Source organism: Xenopus tropicalis, chromosome 4 (genome assembly GCF_000004195.4).
Source record: "Xenopus tropicalis strain Nigerian chromosome 4, UCB_Xtro_10.0, whole genome shotgun sequence".
NCBI classification, from domain to species: Eukaryota; Metazoa; Chordata; class Amphibia; order Anura; family Pipidae; genus Xenopus; species Xenopus tropicalis.
In genome coordinates, this window is record NC_030680.2 from 83646665 (window position 1) to 83673401 (window position 26737).

Here is a 26737-nt window from a genome sequence, read left to right on the forward strand (position 1 = left end):
CTCCTGCCTTTAAATACAGTGGTGTCATAGGGGCTGGAAAGTGCGGCGTGAGAGTGCTGGGAAGGGGGGGGGTGGGTGAGGAGGGCCCCCTCAGAAGGTTTTTCTGCAGCACTCTCTGCACTAGAAAAGTCAAAATTCTGGCTAAATAATTGGAATTTCAGCTCTTTAATTGACCAGGAGTGGCTTTTTGCAGTCCCTGGTAACTTGCACGGTGCTGCTGCCTAAGATGAGCTTCTAAATTCGCCTTATGACAGCAGCACCTCTTGGCTTCTGCTACATTGTTACAAAAATTGAAACTACAAAGGATAGAAAAGGGGCAGACACATGCTGCTTTTGATAGCAGATACATTAACAGTAAAAGCTAAAAAAATTGTTATTATAAGCAGCACCATAGCAGCTTAAAGGACAAGGAAAGGCTAAGTCACTTGGGGGTGCCAAAATGTTAGGCACCCCCAAGTGACTTTATTCGCTTACATTGTACCCCCGGCTGGTGCCCCTGTTAGGAGAAAACAGCACCAGCCTGTACCTGTAGCGAGCGCTTCCTCCTTCCTGCTTCGTTTCCTTCCTGCCACGACCGGCGCATGCGCAATAGAGTGAAAAGCCGACTTACTGCGCATGCGTGCGCACGCGAAGCTGGAAGGAGGAAATGCTGCAGCTACCCCGGGCTAGTGCTGTTCTCTCCTAACAGGGGCACCAGGTAGGCGATTTAAGTCACTTGGGGTCTAACATTTTGGCATCCCCAAGTGACTTTGCCTTTCCTTCTCCTTTAAAGTAGTGACACCTGAATACAGAATACATTCCTAGACCTTTGATTCCTAGACCTCCTCTTTAAGGAGAATGAAAACCTTTATATACCCTAGCCCCCTCCAGAAGTCTCCCGAACTGCACCAGTCCAGACCCTCCCCATACTGCCCCATTTGCTGTACCTGTTAATAAACAGTGTGGAATGGTGGCGGCTATGTCATACTGCTCGATGTCCTTCTTCCAGCCCTTTCAAGCCAGAAGCATGCAAAGTTGAAGCTGATAAAGACCTGACTTCAACTGTGGAACCACTCGGAAATGGACATCAAGCCTCACCAACCATGATGTACTACTGTACAGGTACAGCAATTAGGGCAGCATTGGGGGTCTGCTGTGGTGCAGACATGGGAGCAGGGGGCCCTCTGGAGAGCACTCTCAAATCATAAAAATCTCTGTGACTGTGAAAAAAAGAGTACTTCAGATAGTAATTAGAGAGTATGATACTCAGATAGTAGTTCAGAGAGTACTTTATTTGTTTAAAGGGTTTTTCTCCACCTTAATCAAGCTTCTTTTTATGCTAGGATGAACACAATAAAGACAAATTATGCCTTACAAAGGCATGCGTATACTTTGAATGGGTGTATAATTTGAAAATACAAGAAAACATAAAAAAACAACCAGTAAGCAATGCAAGATGTATTTTACAATCTAAAAATAATTTAGAAATAACACTTACCTAATTCTTTTGAAAACCCATAGCCAACACAAGGTCTGCTGAAACCGCTGCTATAGATTGCATATAGGGAAATTTTGACTACACTTCCTGCATCTATAATATCTACAACAAAAGATATTGATAAATCAACAAATGCATCTTTTATAATAAAACAAAATGCACGAAAATACAATTTTTCAGTTGGCAGGATTGTTTTCAGGGATGGTTTAAGGCACAGGTGGGCTGCCTCACATCTTATGCCCAAATACTTGGAGAGATATATAACAATACTAATACTAGACCCACCCTATTTATGCAAGAGAAGGCTACATATATATTGGACATTTACTGAAGACCTTACAGTCCATATCTGGGTCCATGGCTTACCAAATGAGCAGGTTATTATAATATGGCAGCCTTAACTGTTCTACAGCCAGATCCCTCAGTTAAATAAAATTTATTTTTTATTTTTAAAGTCTGTATAAAACTGGCCAACCAGTTATATATCAATATCTATATCAACAATATAGACAATGGGTCTCTTTGGGCCCCTCTCTACCCTCTGATGGTGTTTCAGGGTCTCCACTTCAATGGGTACAGGCCAGAACTTGAAAGCATATATAAATATATATACACATATACATATATACTCTTACATCCATGAACTTGAACACGAGTAGCCGTCAGTAACTGCTAGGCACTGGGTCACATAGGCTATAAAGAATTCTCTGCTGCTAGGCCTGCGCTGCATTAATAATGGTACCTGATAACTGACAGCCCAGCCACTTGTGATCACTTGTGATCCATCAGACAACTGACAGACCAGCCACTTGTGATCACTTGCAATCCGTCAGACAACTGACAGACCAGCCACTTGTGATCACTTGTGATCACTTGCGATCCGTCAGACAACTGACAGACTCCTCAATTTCCCAGACCAGCCAGTTGTGATCACTTGCTATCCATCAGGTAACTGACAGACCAGCCACTTGTGATCACTTGCGATCCGTCAGACAACTGACAGATTTCTCAATTTTTATTTATATAAGTTCAGAAGATATAAGTTATCCCATGGAAGCAATGTAATGAAAATGTGGGACATCTAGCAAACACCATACACAGAAAGTCAGAGATACAAATGAAGTTTACTGTTAGTGTAAAAAGCTATAAAGTATGTGAATACACAAGTGGCCAATATTTTAGAAGGTTTAGTAGATTTTAAAACAGTGTACTTGATATAGTATTTTGTGAAGTAGATTGAAAGAGATATAATTTACATTCTGGAAAAGTTTAAGTGCATTTTACCTTTAATGACAAAATGTCTTTGGTCCCTTGGAATTTTATTCCATAAAATATCTTGTTTTCCATTACAGGGCAGGACCCATTGCAGGATGAACCAAAGAACTGATGCTTCAGACTCCTTTGGAAAATTCCATAGGACTCGGATTCCAATTCCTGATCTGACTGATAGATTTTGTGGTGCTGGGAAAACTAGACAATAAGGCAAAAACAAAATGCAATTTAAATATGCTTAGTGAGTATCTGTTTCATTTGCATATATCTCAAGTGATTATTAATACTGTCCCTCCCTTAAAAATGTTATTCTTGTTCCAAAAGCTGTATGATTTATAACAGGCATCTACTCTCCTTTTTTCCAGCCATGTAGCAGAAAACTACATGGAGATTGTCTCTCTATGGAGGAGGACATGTGTACCATCCATTACCTGGGCAACTGGCAGAACTGCAGGCTAATCACCTCTGAGTTCACTTGTAGACTGTGTAGTTCTCAGGGAATGTCAATAAAGTGTCAGCTTTATATAATTAGGAGTTTTTGAGCTTGCTTTGCACAGTTTTGGAAGAAGTTAACTTGTTGCACAACAGATGGGAAGTAATATGATTGCCTGGTTTCAAAATTTATATTACCAATTTAAATGCTGTGGAGACAATTAACTGTTATTAGCTATTTATGTGCAGTTAAATGACTACATTTTCAGGAATCTTTGGGCCCAGGGTTTTTGTGGAAGTGAGTTTTCTGTTTTTCTGCTTCTTCCACCCATGTTCAGTGTAACCTACTGTTATACCTTTAAAGTGCTGCTCTATGCCACAACTATGCTAACTAGTGAAAGTGCTCAGGTCACCAGTATTGAACATATGTTTCTTAAGAAACATACATATTTTGTTTATTAATTATTAAAAGTTATGCCATGCCGAACAATAATTATAGGCAAATAAGAAAATAAGAAATGAACAACAGCAATCAAGTTGACTTGAACACCAATTAGCAGTTAATAAATACATACCACCTCTTTCTTGTGAATCTTGCAAAACATTAACCAAGCTTGGACAAGAGTCTCCATATGAATTGTAGGCTGAAACAAGGATGGCCTTTATTCCCTTTGGTACAATAGTTTTGCATTGGCTCTGGGACGTTTTACAGATCCCAATAACAGTCTCTTTGCTTCCATTTTTGAAGAACAGTTTATACCCTAGGGCTTTTCTCCATGGAACATCAGGGGCCATTGACTGGTATAGGAAATAATTTGTAACAAAATGCAAAAATCAATTCAACTGTCACGTTCAATTTTATTTTTCAAAATCAGATACAGATCCAACATAATATGATTTGGAGTTAATTTTTACAGTCAGAAAAGTAAACTTGCCTGGCAGCACTGCATACTGGAATGGTCAAGCAGCACCAAGAAACACAGGGCACAAGGTAGTCCTGTACATAATGCTTGTTAGAATTGGGCTTTGTACCTGGTGCTGGCCAAGAGCAGGGACAAAATTGGTAAGGTATAGACTCTAAGCTATAGGACAAACCAAACCTAGCACACAGATGCAATTTAACCTGTTGTTTATAGTGTCAAGACCAAACACACAAGCATTCGATTTCGGGTAAACCACAGGGATTTCCCCATGCTAAATATTATTTGTGTGCCAGGTTTGGTTTGTCACAAACTGTGCACCAGATTATCAATAGGCTTCCAAGGTATGCCTGAATGTATCTTTATTTAGGAGCCACAGCTTAAACCCCAATCCAGCACTAGCAGCCCGGCGGATTTATATCCAAAACATATGTTTTATACTGTTTATAAATAAAAGTATACAAAAATTATAGCATATGCACTTTTTGGGCTGAAAGTATATTTCAATATAGAACCTATATCTAGAATCACATTCTGATCAGCAAATAATAACCATTTATATTAACTAGGGGTTGAGGTGGCTGAAAATCTGCAAAGGGAGGGATAAGGCTGATGCCACACGCGGCGTAGGGCTGATTTTTTCAATGCAAATGCAAAGTCTCGCGTTTTCTTGCGTATATCGGCTACATGTGCCTGCACCCGAGCGTATCCCATTCATTCGGGTGCAGGCACAAGTAGCAGGCGTAGGGCTGATTTTTCGGCAAGCGTTTATCCGCTTGCCGAAAATTTCAGCCGTACGCCTCGTGTGGCATTAGCCTAACATCAAAAAGTTAACAAACCACTGCCCTATTAACATGCTGCTGAATATTCTCAGGTTAAAAATAGACACTTTTGTCTATGGCCCCAATTTACCCTTACCACACACACACATATACAGTGGCTTGCAAAAGTATTTGGCCCCCTTGAACTTTTTCACATTTTGTCACATTACAGCCACAAACATGAATCAATTTTATTGGAATTCCACGTGAAATACCAATACAAAGTGGTGTACATGTGAGAAGTGGAACGAAAATCATAAATGATTCCAAACATTTTTTACAAATAAATAACTGCAAAGTGGGGTGTGCGTAATTATTCAGCCCCCTTTGGTCTGAGTGCAGTCAGTTGCCCGTAGACATTGCCTGATGAGTGCTAATGACTAAATAGAGTGCACCTGTGTGTAATCTAATGTCAGTACAAATACAGCTGCTCTGTGACGGCCTCAGAGGTTGTCTAAGAGAATATTGGGAGCAACAACACCATGAAGTCCAAAGAACACACCAGACAGGTCAGGGATAAAGTTATTGAGAAATTTAAAGCAGGTTTAGGCTACAAAAAGATTTCCAAAGCCTTGAATATCCCACGGAGCACTGTTCAAGCGATCATTCAGAAATGGAAGGAATATGGCACAACTGTAAACCTACCAAGACAAGGCCGTCCACCTAAACTCACAGGCCGACCAAGGAGAGTGCTGATCAGAAATGCAGCCAAGAGGCCCATGGTGACTCTGAACGAGCTGCAGAGATCTACAGCTCAGGTGGGGGAATCTGTCCATAGGACAACAATTAGTCGTGCACTGCACAAAGTTGGCCTTTATGGAAGAGTGGCAAGAAGAAAGCCATTGTTAACAGAAAACCATAAGAAGTCCGTTTGCAGTTTGCCACAAGCCATGTGGGGGACACAGCAAACATGTGGAAGAAGGTGCTCTGGTCAGATGAGACCAAAATGGAACTTTTTGGGCAAAATGCAAAACACTATGTGTGGCGGAAAACTAACACTGCACATCACTCTGAACACACCATCCCCACTGTCAAATATGGTGGTGGCAGCATCATGCTCTGGGGGTGCTTCTCTTCAGCAGGCACAGGGAAGCTAGTCAGAGTTGATGGGAAGATGGATGGAGCCAAATACAGGGCAATCTTGGAAGAAAACCTCTTGGAGTCTGCAAAAGATTTGAGACTGGGGCGGAGGTTCACCTTCCAGCAGGACAACGACCCTAAACATAAAGCCAGGATGGAATGGTTTAAAACAAAACATATCCATGTGTTAGAATGGCCCAGTCAAAGTCCAGATCTAAATCCAATGGAGAATCTGTGGCAAGATCTGAAAACTGCTGTTCACAAATGCTGTCCATCTAATCTGACTGAGCTGGAGCTGTTTTGCAAAGAAGAATGGGCAAGGTTTTCAGTCTGTAGATGTGCAAAGCTGGTAGAGACATACCCTAAAAGAATGGCAGCTGTAATTGCAGCAAAAGGTGGTTCTACAAAGTATTGACTCAGGGGGCTGAATAATTACGCACACCCCACTTTGCAGTTATTTATTTGTAAAAAATATTTGGAATCATGTATGATTTTCGTTCCACTTCTCACGTGTACACCACTTTGTATTGGTCTTTCATAAAATTGATTCATGTTTGTGGCTGTAATGTGACAAAATGTGGAAAAGTTCAAGGGGGCCAAATACTTTTGCAAGCCACTGTATATATATCAGTAATTAAGGCATCTTAAAATCTCTGCACTCTACATTTAAGCAGTATATTTAAAGAATTCCAACTAAACTATTTATGCTGTAGTGTAATGAAAGAATATTTAAATTGACTTTTTACCTTTATAAATACTGTAACTTCCTGAGTTCCATTGGAGTGCACTGGACCAAGCGATCTCCAAACATCAAACATTTCCATGGGCGCTATCTCAAGAGAATAAACATATATTACTCTTCATGTTCCAAAGCAACCTTTTCCATCAGAAATGCACAATTTGTGTAATAATTCTACAGATATAATATATAACTCTTTTACTTTAGTGATAGCCTGGGCCCCACAAATGCAATATAGGTATGGGACCTGTTTTCCAAAATAATTACAGAGAAAAAACAAATGTTTTAAAATTTAAAATTATTTGATCAAGCTTTCTGGATTAAGGGTTTTCAGATAACTGATCCAAAACTTATATTTTATACCATTCAGTAGCAATAAACAATCTATTTATGTAGGTCCCCACAGGCCAAAATGAGTTATGTAATTCTTCAGGATGATCCTAAATATGTTGTTGTTAAACATTATATGGAGAAAGGCTTTGTGCTATGCCACACCAATGAACCAAGAATTCTATATTTCTAATTACAGGTACAAATGTTTCTGCGCAACAAACTAAAAGCAGTTCCCTTCCTTTATCTCTAATACTGTACCTATCTGTGGAATTTCTGTGGCATCACTCCAGCTACTCCAGTAACTTTGTCCTCTCTCTTCTCTGCATCGGACTCTCAGATCTTTCGCTTCTGAATTATTCTTCATTATAAGGATATTTGAGTTGTTGAGTGTTTGTTCATTCACCTAATGGTAAATATTGAGTATCAATTTGGCACAAGAAGTGTTCACGGTTACAGAAGCAGTAAAGCATTAGCCAATTAGCTTAATGTTATCCTGGGTTATGTTACTAGAAAAAAAATAAATATATTTACACTGTTTTGGAAAATAAAAAAGTTGTAGTAATAGCACAGCAACAGGTAGGGTCACAGAGGCTGAATACTATTTGCTTAACAAACATGATCCTGCCCCTTTCTGACACTAACAAAAGTTTTAAAATACTATATATTTTTTTACATGGCACCTAAACTCTTCTTTGTTATTCTGTGAAAAATGTTAATGTATGGTCAGTGCTATACATTTCCAGAATTTATTCGATAACCATAGATCTAGGGTTGGGTAAATGTCCAATGCCTGCATGACAAATTTATAATTGTCTTTTGTTAACTTCAGATCCAAGTAAAACAGATCTAGGGCACATTACAGGTATCCATGGTCCATATTGTATTAAACCAGTGTTCACATTTTTAAGAAAGAATCCCATGCTATCTTAGTTATGAATTTATTTAATCTTTGTTAAGGTTAAGTCAAGCTAAATCTATGCTGGTGCTTTGTCACCTTTAGACAGAAATTAAAAACAATTTTTATATCCAGGCTTAGAAAAACATTCACATACAAAGTACAGTATATTAAAGTAGGAAATGTTTCTACATCTACACCTATGCATTATTGGTGATTGTAAGCAAAGAAAATCTTTAGCAAGAGCTCTGCGAGAATGAAACTGATTTCTCTGCCAAACAGGGTACCCACCAAAGTCCACATTGGCTGTTTCTTAGCTCTGTATGCCAATTCACAGTAGTGTAAATGTGATAATGTTTGCTTTTTCCAGTAGACAGTGACTTCAAAATGTGTGTTAAGGACTTGAATCTTGATGGCAGGTCTGACAGGAACCACTGTAAAGGTACATAGAGAAATTAAATGAGTTTAGTAAACCTTACTTACTTTCTGATTGCTGAGCTAATGAGATTTCTGCTTTGATCAACTGACTAAGTTACTCACAAATGCAAGTGCAGTATGCAAAGTCAGGGCCGGATTTCTGTTTTGGGTGCCCCGAGGCCGCCCCTGTCGGTCGCCCCCCCCCCCCCAGTGCGCATGCGCGAACGCCCCCCCCGTGCGCATGCGCGAACCCCCCCCCGCGAAAGCCTATAATCTTTGATGTTAAAAATACAAAGCATTTCATATTTAACTTACTGTATATCACCCACTCTAGTCTTGCAAGAACATATTCCTGAAATATGGTGCAAAACAGATGGTACCTATTTCCCAATGGTGAGACTCCCTTCTATTCCCTTCTATTGTAACCACCTATCTTGGTATTTGAGGTAAAAGCAGATATAGTGTAACCCTTAGTGGCTGATTTACTAAGACACGATTTCGAATCCGAATTGGAAAAATTCCGATTGGAAACGAACATTTTGCGACTTTTTCGTATTTTTTGCTATTTTTTTCGGCGTCTTTACAATTTTTGCGTAAAAAACGCGAGTTTTTCGGCGTCTTTACGAAAGTTGCGCAAAGTCGCGATTTTTTCGTAGCGTTAACACTTGCGCGCAAAGTCGCGCCTTTTTCGTAGCGTTAAAACTTAAAAGGCGCGACGTTTCGCGCAAGTTTTAACGCTACGAAAAACTCGTGTTTTTACGCAAAAATCGTAAAGACGCCGAAAAAATCGCAAAATTACCGATCATTACGAAAAAAACGCAATCGGACGCATTCGGCCCGTTCGTGGGTTAGTAAATGTGCCCCTTAGGGTTGCATTTACCAAATACTGAAATTAAATGTTCTGCTGACCTAATTAAATTGGTAAGCTATTTGACACCTTACCAGTAGGTGTCACTGTATCTTTAGTTCATCCTATCTGTGAATAGTTTGAGAGACCAACATCCTCTGTCTCAGGGGAAAGAATGGTTTCTTCCAGATTTTTAGAGAAAAGGACTTTTACTTCCTGGGTTTTTTTGGTAGCTACAGGGACTGCTACAGACAGCCATTGGGAAAGAACCAATTGTTTACCTGCATAGAGGGTAAGACCCCAAGGGCATCCTCTCTTAGTTCTTAGTAAGAATTAGCCAGCTTGTGTTGTAGGAGTGGGTCAGCACCCACTTAGTGCCAGTCAGGGTAGCCCGAGCAGCCCAAAGCTCCAACAGGAGGTCAGCGGGTTTTGCCTGGTTGTACACAGGTGGATGCCTGGCAACCCAGAATAGGGGCCTTAGTGATAAGGAAGGTGTTTCTTATAGAGAGGATTCCCATTCTACAGGCAGTGTCCATCAGTAGATCTGGCTGGGTGAGACCATAGAGCATTGCTCATATTCTTTGTTAAAAGTTATATTGTGTTGTTTTCTGCAATTAAAAATATTAATTTTGCCTGATTGCTTATGTTATTACATTCACTGTCACCACTGTAATACTCAAACAGTGTAGTGAGATGTTATTCTTCAGTTGCTGCATAAATAAATAAACCTTCTAAAGAATTCCTGGCGCCATTACTTCTCATCTTAATTTACACCACAACCTTTCTGATAATCCTCGCACTACAAAGAGAGGGCCCAGGCCTAAGTGAAAGCCCCTGGTGTGGCCTTATACTGTCATAATAGTGCTACACAGTATTGTATATATACAAATTTCTTTAGTAATTGCCAGGGAAGAAAGTAATAGAAATATTTTCAGTAGTATTTTATATATTTTACCTATATTGCTCAGTTGAATATGCTGAGTATCTGATTTGGACTGCCCCAAGTTATTTCTGGCTTCAACGTAAACTTCAAATGATTTGTCACATGATTTATTCACTTGAATTGTCACATTGTATAGTCCGCGATTTAATTGTATTTGGCGATATTCATCTGTCTGAAGACTTAAAGGACAAACAACAATAAGTGAGTTGAACAAATTATAGTAATCATGAGCTGATAAGGGAGCAAAACATTCTAGTGCAGAGATTATTGCAGATACAAACTGTAATATACCCAACACACTTTATGTGAGGAAGGTAGGGTTTCTCTGATAACTGCTTAAAGAAACCTGATATTCTCAGACATAGTAATTTAGGTTAAAAAAAAAGATCATGGCCTGGTGGGGCACACAGGGCCCACTAGGGCTGGAGCCCATAGGGGTTTTTCCCAGTCTCCCACCGGCCCAGTCCGACCCTGGGGCAAGGCCAGATAAAGGACTAGGAGGGAGCTGGAAGGTACACTAACAGACAGAGCAGAAGACAGGATACAAAAGAGTTCAACCTAGCTGAAGAAAGAGGAAATTTTTTTTTATGCAATAGGATCAGTCCTTGGATCAACTTAGTATCTAATACTATATAGGTTGCTTTCATTTGGATATTTTTTTTGTGACACTACCCCACAAAACTGTACTTATTTATTACCAATGGCAAGCAAAAACCTTTGAATAGTCTACTACAAGTTAGATGAAAACTAACACTTCTTGGTTTCTACTGGAAACACTACACAACCACACAAACTATTTAGCACCTTCAATCATCACGATTCTTAGGTATAAATGTGTAGCAAATATGTTATTTACTTAACGAATGTGTATAATATATGTTAGGATTCTCTCTTTTTTAAGGATTATTTTTAGTTTAGTATTTCCCCCTTAAAAGCAGGTTATAACGCCATTTTGTATTTTTCTTAGCTTTTTGAAGGGATTGGGTCTTTTACCCTATCCCTCTGCCTTCAGTCTGTTATTGTGTGTAAAAGAAAATGTTCACGGGTCACTATCATCAAATTGTAAAATGGTAGGATTCTTTAAAAGGTCAAATTCATGGGAAAATGTAGCACTTCCATGGCAGTTTGAATTTTTATCACATTTATTTACCATTTTTCAGACATTCAGGAAAATCTCTGTAGTTTATGGACATTATATGGGCTGCAGAGGGAGGCATAAATGAATAGGCTCTTTGGTGTTATTACTATTTGACTAAAGAGTCCAGCTAAGCATAGCAAACTAATAGCTGTATTGTGGACCTTATTAAACTTCTGGATGAGTAAGGGTCGACCTTCAACTTAAAAAGTGACTGTATTTGTTATACTGATTATTTGAAACCTGCATTGCTGAAAATAAAAACCAGTAATATTCTAAATGTCAGGTTTAATATGGAGTTGCAGTGAAATATATCACGCAGGTCTATGGGAGATTCAGGCAAACCAAAGATATTTTCATTTATTTTTTTCAATCAGTAAAACCTGCTGAAAAAGAATGGTAAATGCAGGACTATCTTTAATTTTTTTTTACTATGGTAACAAAGATCATTATAAATTGCTAATAAAAAAGTGTAGTGGTAAATCTTTACCATTGTTTGAAAACAATGTACTGTATATAGTTTCTCTGTTTTCTCCTAGTATAGGGATTCTAGCTCAGTCATTGGTCTAATCTCACTTATATATTACGACCCTGTAGCCTCATGATTTGTTTACACAAGAAACATGAAGGAGATAAAAAAAAAATAAAAACATATCTATGACATTGTATCATTTACTCATTCATACTACCCAGCGCACAAAATTTTAATTTTACCTTTTTATAGGTCTCTGGTAAGGCCTCACCTTGAGTATGCAGTGCAGTTTTGGGCTCCAGTCTTTAAGAATGATATAAATGAGCTGGAGAGAGTGCAGAGACGTGCAACTAAACTGGTAAAGGGGATGGAAGATTTAAGCTATGAGGTTGGGGTTGTTTTCTCTGGAAAAGAGGCGCTTGCGAGGGGACATGATTACTTTGCCTCTGGTGCGATCAACGCACCAGAGGCCCCCCCCCTTTTAGATTAGAGGAACGGAGCTTCCATTTGAAGCAGCGCAGGTGGTTTTTCACGGTAAGGGCAGTGAGGTTGTGGAATGCCCTTCCTAGTGATGTTGTGATGGCAGATTCTGTTAATGCCTTTAAGAGGGGCCTGGATGAGTTCTTGAACAAGTATAGTGTCCAAGGCTATTGTGATACTAATATTTACAGTTAGTATAAGTGGTTGTATATATAGTTTATGTATGTGATAGTATAGATTGGTAAGTATAGGTTGTGTGTGCTGGGTTAACTTGTAAGGGTTGAACTTGATGGACTCTGGTCTTTTTTCAACCCTATGTAACTATGTAAAAGGTTGTTTTTAATTTAGATATGAATGACTCATCATGTCTATAATGGTTAAAGGTAGAATAAAATATATATTCTCCTATGCATCTAAAATCTAAATGACTTTAAGATAATAATACATAATTTACATAATACAATAAACTATATTTTGAGTTTGTGTCATTTTTGGTACTTTAGAAAATATACACTAGGAGGTGCTGCAGACTTTATTTCATATACAATAATATTTTTACAGTTTTTAAAACTTTTAAAAACAGTAAACAATGAGAAATTTTAAAATCAATGGCAACTTTTTCTATATCACCTCAACCATGCAGCCAACTGCAGGAAGTGAGTCTGCCCAGTACTCCTGGCCACCTCAACCTTTTGCAGCATGAAGGCCTAGTTCACATGGGGTGGGAATACATACACGGAGATGGCATGGTGGGGAACAGGGTTATGTGAGGAGCAGGTGGTGGGGGGAAGAGGTTCCGGACTAGGGGTAGGCAGGTAGAGGCAGGTGCCTAACACAATTGCACCCTAGGCACATTCCTTTTCTGCCAACCCTTGTGCCAGCCTTGATGTCGAAGTTAGAACATATCAAAGCTCTCATATCCCCAATAACATCCTAATTATAGCTTGCTTGCTTGAATATAAATTCATGTGGCCATACATGGACCAATAAAAGCTGTCAACTCAGTCCCTGCAGAGAAAGTCTGCAGCTTATTGGCCCCTGAATGGGTGCACCTGATGTCTTGCCTGGCCAGATACTAAACGACCAAGTTTAAAAATCCAGTTACACAAAGGGCCTCTTTCATTAATTTGGTGATGCTGCTAAACAATATAGGTTATGTGATAATAAAATATGTTGTATGTTGTATGTAAGAAGTGGGCAAGGCAGTGTCAGACTGGGGTGCCAGGGGTCCACCAGGGCTGCTGCCTGGGGGCCCCCCACCCCAGTTGCAAGCTCTTGTTACATCGACCGCATACTGCTTCCAAGCACACACACGCAGTTCCAGATGGGGCGAGTGCAGGCACATGGGTGGGGAGAGCGGGAGGAGCGGTCTGGTGGGGCACGCAGGGCCCACAGGGGTTTTTCCCAGCCTCCCGCCGGCCCAGTCCGACCCTGGGGCAAGGCCAGATAAAGCACTAGGAGGGAGCTGGAAGGTACACTAACAGACAGAGCGGAAAACAGGATAGAAGCAGCTGTCTCCTTCTCAAGGTACACAGTGCAACCATGCTTTCAGGAAGAAGGAATTGAATATACCAGTGGAGCACCAGTTTGCTTACCCACTTGTATTTCATGTTCAAATATCATAAGGCTCTGTTGTTTCAGGACAGAAACACATATGCTGCAAGTCCCAGGCCATACATCTGAGTTTGTTTCTGTCTACGCAGACTCAAACTGAATCATTTTATATTACCTTGTACAGTGCTGTCCAACTTATGTTGTACTGAGGGTTGGAATTTTTCCGCCCCTCAGTTTGACCGCTCTTCTTTTTAAACTGCACCACTTCAAACCACACCCATGTTATCACAAGAGCTTTTAAGACCATAACCACATTAATGGTAGTAGCGCAGGAAAAACCCAAATAGTCGGTTCTCACTGTAGGGATATCACTCTTCATTTGTGAAAGAATTATATTATGTCATATTAAGACATAGCCCTAAATCCATATGCCCCACCCTCCCTTGTGGATTGCACACGCAACCCCCAGGTTATAATTACACACCATAAGCACCATATAATAACTATTTTCAAATGCAGGCAGAGTATGGCACACTCAGGCAGCATAGGGCAGGCAGAGTATGGCACACACGGTCAGTATAGGGCAGGCAAAGTATGGCACACTCAGGCAGCATAGTAACAACATAGTAGCAAAGTACTAAGGTTCATAGCAAAGTTGGATCATAATCTACAGTTGGCTAGTATTTCTCTGGCTAAATAAATAACTATGCCCCAGATTTTGCACTTCCTGCTTCTCTGCTAGAACACTGTTTTAGAATGTATCTTTACATTTCTCTGGTTTATTTGAACTCAGACGCGTGAATTGTTGTATGAAATTTAATATAATTTGAGTAAATAAATATGTTTGTATTCATGTTCATACAATTTAAAAATGCCGGGAGTCTTTTTAGAGCATTAAAAATAGAAGGCAGCCTCACACATACCATATAGTATTAAAACATTGCTATTCTTTGTTGTTAAACATAACTGAATGGATTGTTAAGTGGGAATGGTTTTGTGGCTATAGCTTATGTGACCACAGCTATAAAAGATTCATTCAGTAAATGATGTGTATGCTATAAATGAAAATGCACCTCATAACCATTGTAACAAACTGATACTGTTAACACCTTTACCACAAATAGCATACTTGTTATCTGCGAGCTTACAAGAAACCAATATGGCTGAAAGTGCAGTTTCAAGCAGATTTGGTGAATCAGTCTGGAAAGTAATAGCTTGAAAGCAGATGAGAAACAATGTCTGACACTTTTTTCGTCCTGTAATACAATTTCTATGCCTGGTAAAGTTATATCCTACCCTAAGTATCTGCAAATGTAGTTGGTGTCACAGTAAAGCCTCTTTAGAATGTTGACATAGGGGAAGTTACTATTTCTTTCTCTCTGGAGCAGTTCTGTCCCCTTTCTTGCTGGTGATATCATAAAGACTTGTCACCTGTAGGAGACAAGCCAATGGCCTGGGGTATACTAGGAACAGCAGGAGTGTGATAGATGAGGACCCATAAACCTGGATTAGGTGCCCAGCATGGTAGAGGCATTGCTAGAGAGGGGGTCCTGCTGAGCTTAGCTAGTAGGTCTGCAGCTTTAACCCCATGCAGAAAGATCAGTTGCCAAAAAAGCTGCAAGAAGCCCTGGAGGTTATGATGCTGCTATTAAAAGGGCCATAACTGGTTAGCTGCCTTGATTTTCAGGGAAAATCACCCTGAAAATGCCCCTAGTAAGTAACTAGTTAGTAAGCCACCACTGGGAGGATATTTTCAGGATATTTCCCCCTTGATGGTATGGAAAACATTACTAAATAAAGTGGATCCTGGCATGACAATTTACCCAGCAATCGGGCCTTGTTTTTAGTAAAACCTGCATATCTGATGAGCTAGAGCCTCTCAAGTCATAATGATTTAATCTTTGTACTCAGAAAGGAAGTCTTCAGTTGCAGCGGTTGAACATTATCTAGGTTAAAAGTACTCAAAAACAGGTTACATAGATATAAAAATGACGGCCAAGAATTTAATATCATTTTAAATCATCTGCGTGGGAATTTTCCATTGTTGTTGTCAGGAAGCATGTAAAAAATGATATGACTTTTATACATTTATAAGAGAACTATAACCTTAACTGTATACAGATTTAAAAAGCAGCATTAGTTATTATGGGCCAGATTCAGTTATATAAGAAAATGTTATTTTATGGTAAACACGTATTTATGAGATTCAATTTGAAGAAAAAAAAACTTTTCAAACAAAATAAACTTTGTACATACATAAAAAATGTTGTATCTTTTTCTGTTGCAGTAAACCTGTTTACAATTGAATTGTAAATTTTCATATTAAGTGCAACTTTTTATATGTAATGGACCAACGATATCTCATACCTCATGTTTGAGGTCCAAACTGTATCAAAATAAATATGGAGCCCTTAGGCCAATGGCACATAGCCTATGGTACGAGAATTGGCCACATGTACACAGGGAAATGTAGTGATTACAGTAGGGGCTTACACCACAGTAAGGCACAGCTAAGAACCATAAAATAATAGAATTTTATGCCACTGCAGAGCCATACATTTGCAGGAGCATTACATACAATATTTAATGATTAATAAAATTAACAGTAGAAGTGAGACATATCTAATCTGCTGTATTGACATGCTATGCAAATGATAATCCAAACCCTACTCATCTATTCACAACCATACCCTTAAAGGAACAGTAACACCAACAAATGAAAGTGTTTTTAAAGTAATTCAAATATAATGTGCTGTTGCCCTGCACTGGTAAAACTGGTGTGTTTGCTACAGAAATGCTACTATAATTTATATAAATAACTTGCTGTGTAGCCACAGGGTCAGCCATTCAAGCTGGAAAAAGGTGAAAAGGCACAGGTTACATAGCAGATAACAGATAAGTTCTGTAGAATATCATGAGGTTTTATCTGTTATCTGCTATGTAACCTGTGCTTTTGTTCCTTTGAATGGTTGCAGGGTTGGATTGGGTGGTGCCACCCCAGAGGCCCCACACCCCCAAAGGGGCTCCTGTTGTGGCCCCACACCCCTCCAGCAGCCTCCCCACTGCCCACGCAATCCCCTCCCCCAAGCACACATACAGTATAGTTACGTGCGCCGGGGGAGGGGGAAAGAGCAGCCGGCTGGAGCTCTGGGGATTGGGTCTGAGCCACCCTAATGGTTGCCCCGATGGCTACACAGCAGCTTTGTTTAAAAAAAACTATAGTAATCTTTCTGATGTTACTGTTTCTTTAAGCCCTCTAAAAAGGAATACTTGCATTTCTGATAGCAACAGGCAGGCCCATAAACATAGATTTATATCTATATTAGCTCCCTAAAACCTTTGAAGTCCTGAATAATAACCATTATCCATTACAGTGCTCAATCCAAGCAGGACTTATTATCAAAGTAAGTTCTGCCTGTGTAAGGCAGCATATTTGATTGTATGAACTATATATACAGCACACATGTGCTGTTTGAAGATGTAAATGTCACTGATGATGTCAGAGGCAAAATGGTCGCCATGTGAAAGCTCCTCTTTTTTTTGAAAAATGGCACTGACAAACTGAAGGGGTATACTGTATGCATAATGCTACAGTTTGGGTGGGGGATATGTTTCCAACTTATACACAAACTGTAGGGTTTACATGTCCTTTAACATTTGCATGCTGTATTATGGAATTGTCTGAAAGCACGCATGACCACAAATATTTTTATCAATTATTCTTAGTATCTTCACATGGTATCTAAAATTTCATATTGGCAATATTCTGCCAGATTTATGTTAAGTTGCCAAGTTGTTCTCTATGTTCTATTATACTACCAAATAATTCATTTAAACTAATGGCAGAACTAGTATATTTCTGGGCAATGTGGCAGTACAGCATCAGGGGCCTTGGTATAACGACTGGCTAATACTGTGATCCACAACAAGTGGCCTGCGAGCAACATGTTGCTCACCAACCCCTTGGATGTTGCTCCCAGTGGCCTCAAAGCAGGGGCTTATTTTTTAATTTTTGGTTAGAAGGCAAGCTTTAATTAAATAAAAGCAATGTGTACTAACAAACAAAGCCTCCTGTATGCTTTCAGTCAACATAGAGGTTACCAAATAACTAGTCACAGCCCTTATTTGGTACCCCAGGTACATTTATCATGCTTGTGTTGCTCCCCAACCCTTTTTACATTTGAACGTGGCTCACGGGTAAAAAAGTTTGGGGACCCCTGGGATAATATATACACAACTAATTCATTCATAGGCCAATCAGATTTTCAAACCTATTGGTTTAGAGTATATTTTGAGACAAGACATATATTAATTTCTAGTGCACCCAACAGGCTGGTGCAAAAAAGTACCAAAATGGACAACTCAATGTAGGAAGGAAACTAATAGATTAGGCTAAATTACATAGCACAATGCCTATAAACTTTTATGTAATATTTCCTAATTAAGGTAATAAAGTTGGTGAACATAATAAGTAAGACTTAAAGGGGACCTGTAACCATAAGAAATCATTTCAAATTGCTTTCTATTGTGCAATGGGCAATGACATCTAGGAAATGCCAAATGGAAGCACCTCTATGCCGGGGCAAGCAATATATAATTGAAAGCTGGGATTTTTAAAAGCCTTTATAATGGGTATGGATGTGTTATTAAAAAAAGGAACGTGGGATTCCTGTTTAATTTGAAAATGACTTTTATTATAGAGCTTTTTATGTCTGGGTGACATGTCCCCTTTAAGCTGCGATTTTCTTTCTTCTTGATATTAAACTCATCACACACATATAAACATAAAAGGATCAATTAGCCATACATACTTTTTAATGTGTACTGTATATTTAGTGCTTATATGTGTCTCCCATCCTTTTTTCAAACTACAGGTCATTATGCCAGAATTTTCATCATATAAACAAGTTAAATTAATGGCAGGATCTGGGGGATCTGCAATAAAAAAACATACCACTGTTACCTCATATATCAAAATTCATACATTTGTTTTAAGCATAGGAAGCATATTATGCACATGCACATTTACCCTGATAAGGATTTGCAACAATGTTCTAATACTTATGTATATTTTTATATAATTAGTACATTTTTACCTAAAGTATCCAGTGCATAACTCAGCAGACATCATTACAATGTGAATTCTATTTCATTTCAGTTTAACCACATGCCAAATTGTTCCAGTTGTTTACATTTTGCACTCATTCTGTAAATCAGCCCTTACATACTCTGAGAAGTCTTCACACTAGATTTTGGTGGGATTTGATCCATTTAGCCACAAGAGCATTAGTAAGGTTTGGCACTGATATTGGGTGGTGTGAGCACCGACTCACAGTCATCATTTCAAATGATCCCACAGTTGTTCAGGAAATCAGCTGGGTTGAGGTCAGGGCTGTGTGCACTCAAATTCTTCCATTACCAGCAAACCAATTTGTTAGGGGCCTTGTATTTTGCATGTAGGCGATATTGTGATCAAACACTTTCTAAAACTGTTGTGATTAAAAAAAAAACATATACAGCTGACACATGTAAACCAAAATATACTTTCTCCTTTACATAGCATTTGCTCCAACCAAGAAAATGGTCCTCTCTGTCATTGTATTTGATTCTTTGGAACAAACTGGTAAAACTACTTTCTAATCTCCCATCTGTCACGGCCCTAAAGGTGAACCAACCCTTTAAAAGAAAGGAACAAAAGTATAATTTCCTTAACTAAGCTTCAGCACCACAGCTACCATATAATTTCTTCAGAGGGTTAAACCTTTTACCTATTTGTCAATCAACAGCAATTGCTGTTACAGGCATACATTTCCTCCTACCTGAAAAGTTTTATTGCATTACACTACTGTAAAAAAAAGAGGAAGGGAGAGAAACTGGGTTTTCCCAGAAGAGACAAGTGATAAAAATAAAGGGGAAATATCTTATGGTTTTTAAATATAGGTTGGGAGCAACAGAATAAAACATACAGTAATAGTAGTATTACTACTGTCGGAGAATGTACACTGCAAAACAGGCTAATGACCTTCCTGTGCTTGTTCTCCCTATAGAACTATGTATTGTACATTGCAAGGGGTTGTGCAGTAATCTTCATCCATCTTTCCTAGGGTTGTGGAAAATCTTGCACAGTTTCAAGTTGAAGTGTGTAGTTTACTTTGCTTTGCATGTTTCATTTTTAATCACGTTTGCATATGACACCAAATTCTTATACCAAATTTAAAAATAATTACTGTATATCATAACTTTTTTTTTCTTTTTTTTACCAGGCTACATCCAACTTACATCCAACTTTTAAATCTTTCCAGCATATTGCATGATTTTTCCCACTACAGCTGATAGAGCAGTAGATAGAGTAAGATTGGCTGACATTAAAGAGGTAGACTCCAGCAGATGTCTGATTCATCCAGTCTGTTTTTATTGATTTGTTATTTAGTAAAACTGATATTGGTCCTGGTTTCAGACAGTCTTTCATTTCAGATACACACGTTATAGATACGTTTGTTTGTACTGGGACAACCACAGAGGGTTTAATGATGACCTGTCCAGAGCAGCTAATGAAACCTATAAAAAAGGATCAGAAAATTGTATATGTTATTTATAGTTCACACGTACTAACTACAGTTGATGTACTACTAGGTAGAGGCTGTATAATATATTTTTTCTGGTTTAGTTATCCATACAAATTTCAAAAATGATTGCTGCAGATGTTGCACCACAGAGCTGTCATAAAAGCGGTAAACGTTATGAGAAGACTAATTCCAATCAGTTTCACAATTACAGAAGCAGAAATCAACAGTTTTGTAGCACATGGATTGCTGTGCAAAACATGTAGAGTTAGAGGTTTGTGAACGATGATTCAAACTGAGGTATGTTGCTGTTACTAACATCAGAAAATGTAATTTTTCACCTAGTTTTTTGGTTCTTGGTGGGAAATCTAGGTCATACTCTCCTATACTGCAAAAGAAGATAGATGGTGAATGTATAAATTAAACAAGTGTGTTCAGCAGGATTTTCAGCAGGATTTTTGTAAGCTACAGTTTCTATACTGGCTGGCAATACTACCCACTCTGTGACATTGATCATTAAATGTAAACTGTAGCCATACTGGACTTTCAGTTGACAGACAACATTAACCTTTAAAGGAACAGTAACACCAAAATATGAAAATGTTTTAAAGTAAATGAAATATAATGTATTGTTGCCCTGCACTGGTAAAAGTTGTGTGTTTGCTACAGAAACCCTACTATAGTTTATATAAATACAGGGTATTTATAGCCTGTATTTATGGTGTAGCCATGGGGGCAGCCATTCAAGCTGAAAAAAAGGAGAAAAGGCACAGGTTACATAGCAGATAACAGATAAACTGCAGAATACAATGGCGTTTTATCTGTTATCTGCTACGTAACCTGTACCTTTTCTCCTTTGAATGGCTGCCCACATGGCTACACAGCAGCTTTGTGTATATAAACTATAGTAGTGTTTCTGAGGCAAACACACCAGTTGTACCACTGCAGGGCAACAGTATATTATATTGGAATTTCTTTTATACATTTGAATTTTTTGGTGTTACTGTTCCTTTAAGTCTTTCATGTACTGAGTGTTTTAGTTCCGGGAACCAATCTGACAATAATTACTTCCTACAAACAAATTAGTTCTTTCAGTTCTTGCTTGACAGGCCCCAAGCTTACTTATAGCATGCCTTCATGCATATTTAATCCTTCTCTATCTTCTGTTATTTTTCCTTTTGTTTAAAGATAAAGATGTGGCTAGGAAGAGGAAATAACGTGGCTAGGAAGAGGAAATAAGTCCTGGACTAGGGACTAGAACAATCAAGAAGGTATTGAGTTAAGAACAATGTATTGAGTTAAGTACAATGCAAGTTAATGGGAAGGGATTTCTAACTCCATTACAGGAGAAAAGGAGATAAGGACATTTTTACCAACAGCAATCACAATTTTGCTTAACCATTCTTCTTGCAGCTAGCTGAAAGATAATCACTGACTGGTTGCTGTGGGTCACTACCCAGGTGCAGATTTGCCCCATATATGGTTGGGCAGGAGGGCATAAAAATCAGAATTAGAAATGGATATCTAGCAATCACAACCACATCAGTGGCTGGGTGCAGATTTTGATACTGGGCCTGTAGGGCTTCATTTACATTACTGATGCTATTTTTTAATCAGTCAGCAAAGTCTTGTAGAGGGTATTCAGGGGAAACGACAGGCGTAAAGTGAATGAAACCATAATTTCAACACAAAGAACAGATTACCAGTATTTTTACAAAGAGAAGTGAAATGCTTATTTTATATAAAAATATCATACCTTCACAAGTTCTGAGTGTTAGCAAATGTACTATCCAGGCTGTACTCCATCCATAGGAAATTATTCCCATATTTGCAGTCTTTAAAATAAGTTTTTATGCTGTAAATTACAATAATATAATTTTAGTTTTATTTAGTGTATATAGTGGCATTCTGCAGCATTTTGCAACTTAATTTACTATTGCTTATGTTTTTTAATTATTGTCTTGTGTGCAGAATGGGAAAAATTCGGATTGGATACGATAATTTCTGAAGATTGCAAATATCACGAAAATGCTTACGAAAAAATCGTATTAGTCACGATAATATCGTATTGGTGATCCGAAAGTCACAAAATTTTCGTACCGAACGATTGTAAACAGCGGGCATACAAAAAAGTAGCGCAAGCGCAAAATGAACACTCAGAGCGTTCGTGTATTAATAAATTTCCCCCTAAATCTGATCTGTGGTTAGTGACCAAATAACACTTTCTACTGCAAAAAAGGAGGGAGATCAGGAAGGCTAATTATTAAAAAAAACTATAATAAATAAATACTAATTAAACAGTTGCTTACAACGGGTCTATAGTGATACTAAGGGGGAGATTTACTAATCCACAAATCCGAATCCAGAAAGGGAAAAAATCGTATTGGAAAAGAAAATGTTGCGACTTTTTCATCACCGTCGCGACTTTATCGTATTTTGCGCGACTATTTCGTTGCTGTCGCAATTTCTTCGTATTGAGCGATTGTAAACGGCGGAAAAATCAATCCGTTTTTCTCGCGACGGCAACGAAAAAGTCGCGGAATATATATGAAAAAGTCGCGACAGCGACAAAAAAGTAGAGGAACATACAAAAAAGTCGCTACAGCGACGAAAAAGTCGCAAAAATACCGATCATTACGAAATATAATATAATCCTCATAAATCCCACTCAGTACATCTTCACTTAGACTCATTCAAGACTTCACTACAGTTGTACTCTAGGGGGCTGATTTACTAATCCACGAATCCGAATCCTGAATGGGAAAAAATCGGATTGAAAACGAACATTTTGCGTTTTTTTTTCGTAAATTGTCGCAACTTTTTCGTAGCCATTACGACTTGCTCGTAAATTGTCGTGACTTTTTCGTAGCCGTCATGCCGAGTACGAAAGTTTTGGATTCATTCAAGCTTCAGTATCGTGACTTTCCTTGGGCCAAGTTGGAGCTGCAGAGTGCCATTGAGTCCTATGGGAGGCTTCCAAAATCATGCAAAGTCGCAAAGGTTTGCCCGCCATTTACGAGCGCTCAATACGAAAAAGTCGCGACAATATACGAGCAAGTCGTAATGGCTACGAAAAAGTCGTGACAATTTACGAGCAAGTCGTAATGGCTACGAAAAAGTCGCGACAATTTACGAGCAAGTCGTAATGGCTACGAAAAAGTTGAGACAATTTACGAAAAAAAAACGCAAAATGTTCGTTTTCAATCCGATTTTTTCCCATTCAGGATTCGGATTCGTGGATTAGTAAATCAGCCCCCTAGAGTACAACTGTAGTGAAGTCTTGAATGAGTCTAAGTGAAGATGTACTGAGTGGGATTTATGAGGATTATGTCAGTAGAAGAGTGCAAGTACAATGACACACAAGGAGATTAGTCTCCCATGATAAATTTCATCTTCTGCAGCTACTAATCTACTACAAATGCTTTCCCATCAGCAATAATGTAAATCGCCAGTGGGAAACCATGGTGTGGCTACTTTGCTAAGTAGCCGAAAGTTGCCTTTTGAAAAAACGTCCAACTACTTTAGAAAGTACCCACGCCGCTTATGTTTTCCCACTGGCAATTAGCATTTTAGCCAGTGGGAAGGAAACAAGGAATGTTTTGTTGCCCGCGGTAGCCAAGATTTATCGCAAGCAACAAAACATCCCATGTGTCATTGCCCTAACACGTAGTTTGATGAGAACCCAGAGATAAGGGTGATAAGCTCTTTTGGGCAGAACCCTGTCCTCCTCAACAGGTATGTATGTAATCGGTATGTTTAATCAGTGTTGGACTAGGGTGTCTGGGGCACACCAGGGCTGTCACCTCAGGGGCCCCCCATTCCAGTCATGAACCAGGAGTTCTGCCCCTTCATGTTCTGTCCCCTACACAGGTTTCTGCACTGCTTTTCCTCTCACTGAAATCTACATCCTGGTAGAGCCCCACAGGGATTGGATGGGTGAAGTTTGAACTTCCCCTCCAGACCATCCTCTCTCATATTTTCCAACTGTCCTGATATTCGCAGGACAGTCCCGATTTTAACGGCTCAACACACAGTCCCGGATTCTCATTGAAAAGCCCCTCACTTCCCTTTGATCTCCTGCACTGAACGCCAAAAAACTAAATTTCTCAAACTTAATTGGATAAGTAGGATTTTGGCAAAGAGACATACTCAATACTCAACACCTGCACTTAGATACAATTGTAACTGATAAGATAAACAGGTCTCGTGGGGGAACTAAGATTTAAGGACAATTTCCCCTTTATTGGCAAAACTGTAATAACAAATAAATAAAGAACCCATAACCCCTTAATATGTGTTCAAACTTAAAATAGGAGTGGTATTTAGGGGGTGTGCATTTATCTACTTTACTGTTTTCCTTGGTTTCCCAACATCATGCAAGCTCTACTTATCTAATAATAATAATAACATCTAATATCTGAGGTGCCAGTGAGCAGAAAGCAGAGTGTCCATAAGTTCCCAAATGTATACACTTAGGGGCATATTTATTATGCTGTGTAAAAAGTGGAGTGAAGCATTACCGGCGATGTTGCCCAGGGCAACCAATTAGCAATTAGATTTCAACAGTTAGAAAACCAAACCAAAGCATCTGATTGGCTGCTATGAGCAACATCACCGGTAATGGTTCACTCCACTTTTTATTCAGCATGATAAATATACCATATACCTATACTATCACAATAATTTTCAACAGTGCGCATCACCTTCTTCACCAAAACAGCCAAGCACACTCTGAATGATATTAAAATTTCCTCATATCTGATAACCTTTTCACGCTTAAACATAAGACTCGATTTCTATTATGAAGTATTTATCAGAAGCAATATTATATGTTCTCTTGCCTTCTATACAAAAACACCTTATAGGACAAACCTATACCTATACCTCATAGTGTCCATATAATATACCTTTACAAAATTCTAGGCTATATTACACTGATCTTAAATCACACCTATCATGCTTGTTTAAGCTCTGTTCAATCAAATTGCGGTCTGGGGTCACCTGAGGTCTTCTTCTTGCAAACATAAGTTTGCCATTCCAGAGGACCATATTACATAAGTTGTACTGCCATGAACATGAAAGTTTTACAACTTTCATACCTGTCACTGATAATATTTCTTTGGAAATGTGCAGATTAGATGAGCATCCATCCAGACCTCCCATTAGTTAGTGTGGAAGACTCTGCTAACCTCTGCTTATCTGGGGTATTGATTTGCATACCAGGAAAATATAAAAGCTGTAAGGCTTCAGAGCTGAAGCAGGAACACCTAATACCATTTATACAAACAGGGAAATACCCAGTGACAATAACAAGGTTGATGGAAGTTCACACACCATGATAAACATTCCATGGGTTGGATCAGCTTTTTTGTCAGGACTCCACATAAATCTAATTATTTGGACTTTTTTTGCATTATTTCCTTTTTTCCTTTCATAGTGCAGGCAATTGTGGGTAGGATCCTCACTGCCACAGATTGAAAAAACGTTTTTGTACACTAGAGTTTTATCAATTTACTACATTTCACATTCTGCAGTGAAGAATACAAAAAATGTTTTGGATGTTTTTCGTTTGACAAAAAGCTTTTTTTCTATTCCCTTAATCATGCTGTAACAAACTGTAATATTAAAAGTAGCATTTACAAAAATACAGTACATGTTCAGGTTTTATAAAATGAATACAAATAAAGCCACGTAATAATGCATGAAAGGTATGATTTTTCTGTACGAGTATTTTCCCTCTAAAAGAGACTATACTTTGCCAAACAAGCAAAAGTGCACAATGGTAGGATTTAACTTGTTGCTTATAGCTGTTTCAAAGGTTGCAGTATTACAGGATAATAGACTGCTGGTAACATGGTACCGTAAATAAAGGTATACTTAAGCAACAAATATTATGAAATGTGCATTGGCTAAAGCTAACACTAAAGCACTTCAAATTAATTCAATAAATATTTAAAAAATCATATGAAATTTTTTATCCTACCTTCATAAGTGGCTTTGCTCTGCTGCTTGCTCTTGGCATCTTTAAAATGAAGTGGAAAAAAACCCCTTGTCTGCTTATCACTGCTCTGCTGAGAGCACACGCCTACCTGCTGCTCAATGCTATGTTTAAATCTAGGACACAGAAACTTTAAGGCATGCAAATTTAGTGGGTTGATTTACACTCAGAATGCAACCCCTGATCAATGTGGTTTAGTCTAGATGGTCTTCAGTCTCTGCCACACTAATGCTGTGACATGATGTATTTGAATGTCAAAAAGTGGCAAAGGTCAATGGTATTGTAAATATTTGCAGTGAAACAAGCTTAATAGGCAGCAGGTCCTTAATGAATTTGGGTTTTTTTGGGGTTTGGTCTGT

The 26737-nt window shown here is 38.6% G+C and overlaps 1 protein-coding gene across 2 annotated transcripts in view; it reads right to left on the minus strand.

Moving 5' to 3' along the window:
* LOC100498117 (interleukin-12 receptor subunit beta-2) overlaps nucleotides 1-26737 on the minus strand; it is a 47774-nt gene that overhangs the window by 16851 nt on the left and 4186 nt on the right. Inside the window, exons 1-11 of one of the 2 annotated variants that reach the window (XM_031900878.1) lie at nucleotides 26364-26541; nucleotides 22137-22235; nucleotides 20097-20375; nucleotides 18629-18752; nucleotides 10189-10355; nucleotides 8261-8403; nucleotides 7333-7477; nucleotides 6749-6831; nucleotides 3757-3979; nucleotides 2762-2947; nucleotides 1478-1579 (exon numbers count right to left, since the gene is read on the minus strand). In XM_031900878.1, the coding sequence (XP_031756738.1) occupies nucleotides 1478-1579; nucleotides 2762-2947; nucleotides 3757-3979; nucleotides 6749-6831; nucleotides 7333-7477; nucleotides 8261-8403; nucleotides 10189-10355; nucleotides 18629-18752; nucleotides 20097-20375; nucleotides 22137-22206 (1522 nt within the window). In that variant the 5' untranslated portion in view covers nucleotides 22207-22235; nucleotides 26364-26541. Of the gene's footprint in view, nucleotides 1-1477; nucleotides 1580-2761; nucleotides 2948-3756; nucleotides 3980-6748; nucleotides 6832-7332; nucleotides 7478-8260; nucleotides 8404-10188; nucleotides 10356-18628; nucleotides 18753-20096; nucleotides 20376-22136; nucleotides 22236-26363; nucleotides 26542-26737 lie in introns of those variants that run through there. The other variant, XM_031900879.1, reaches the window with a different exon arrangement.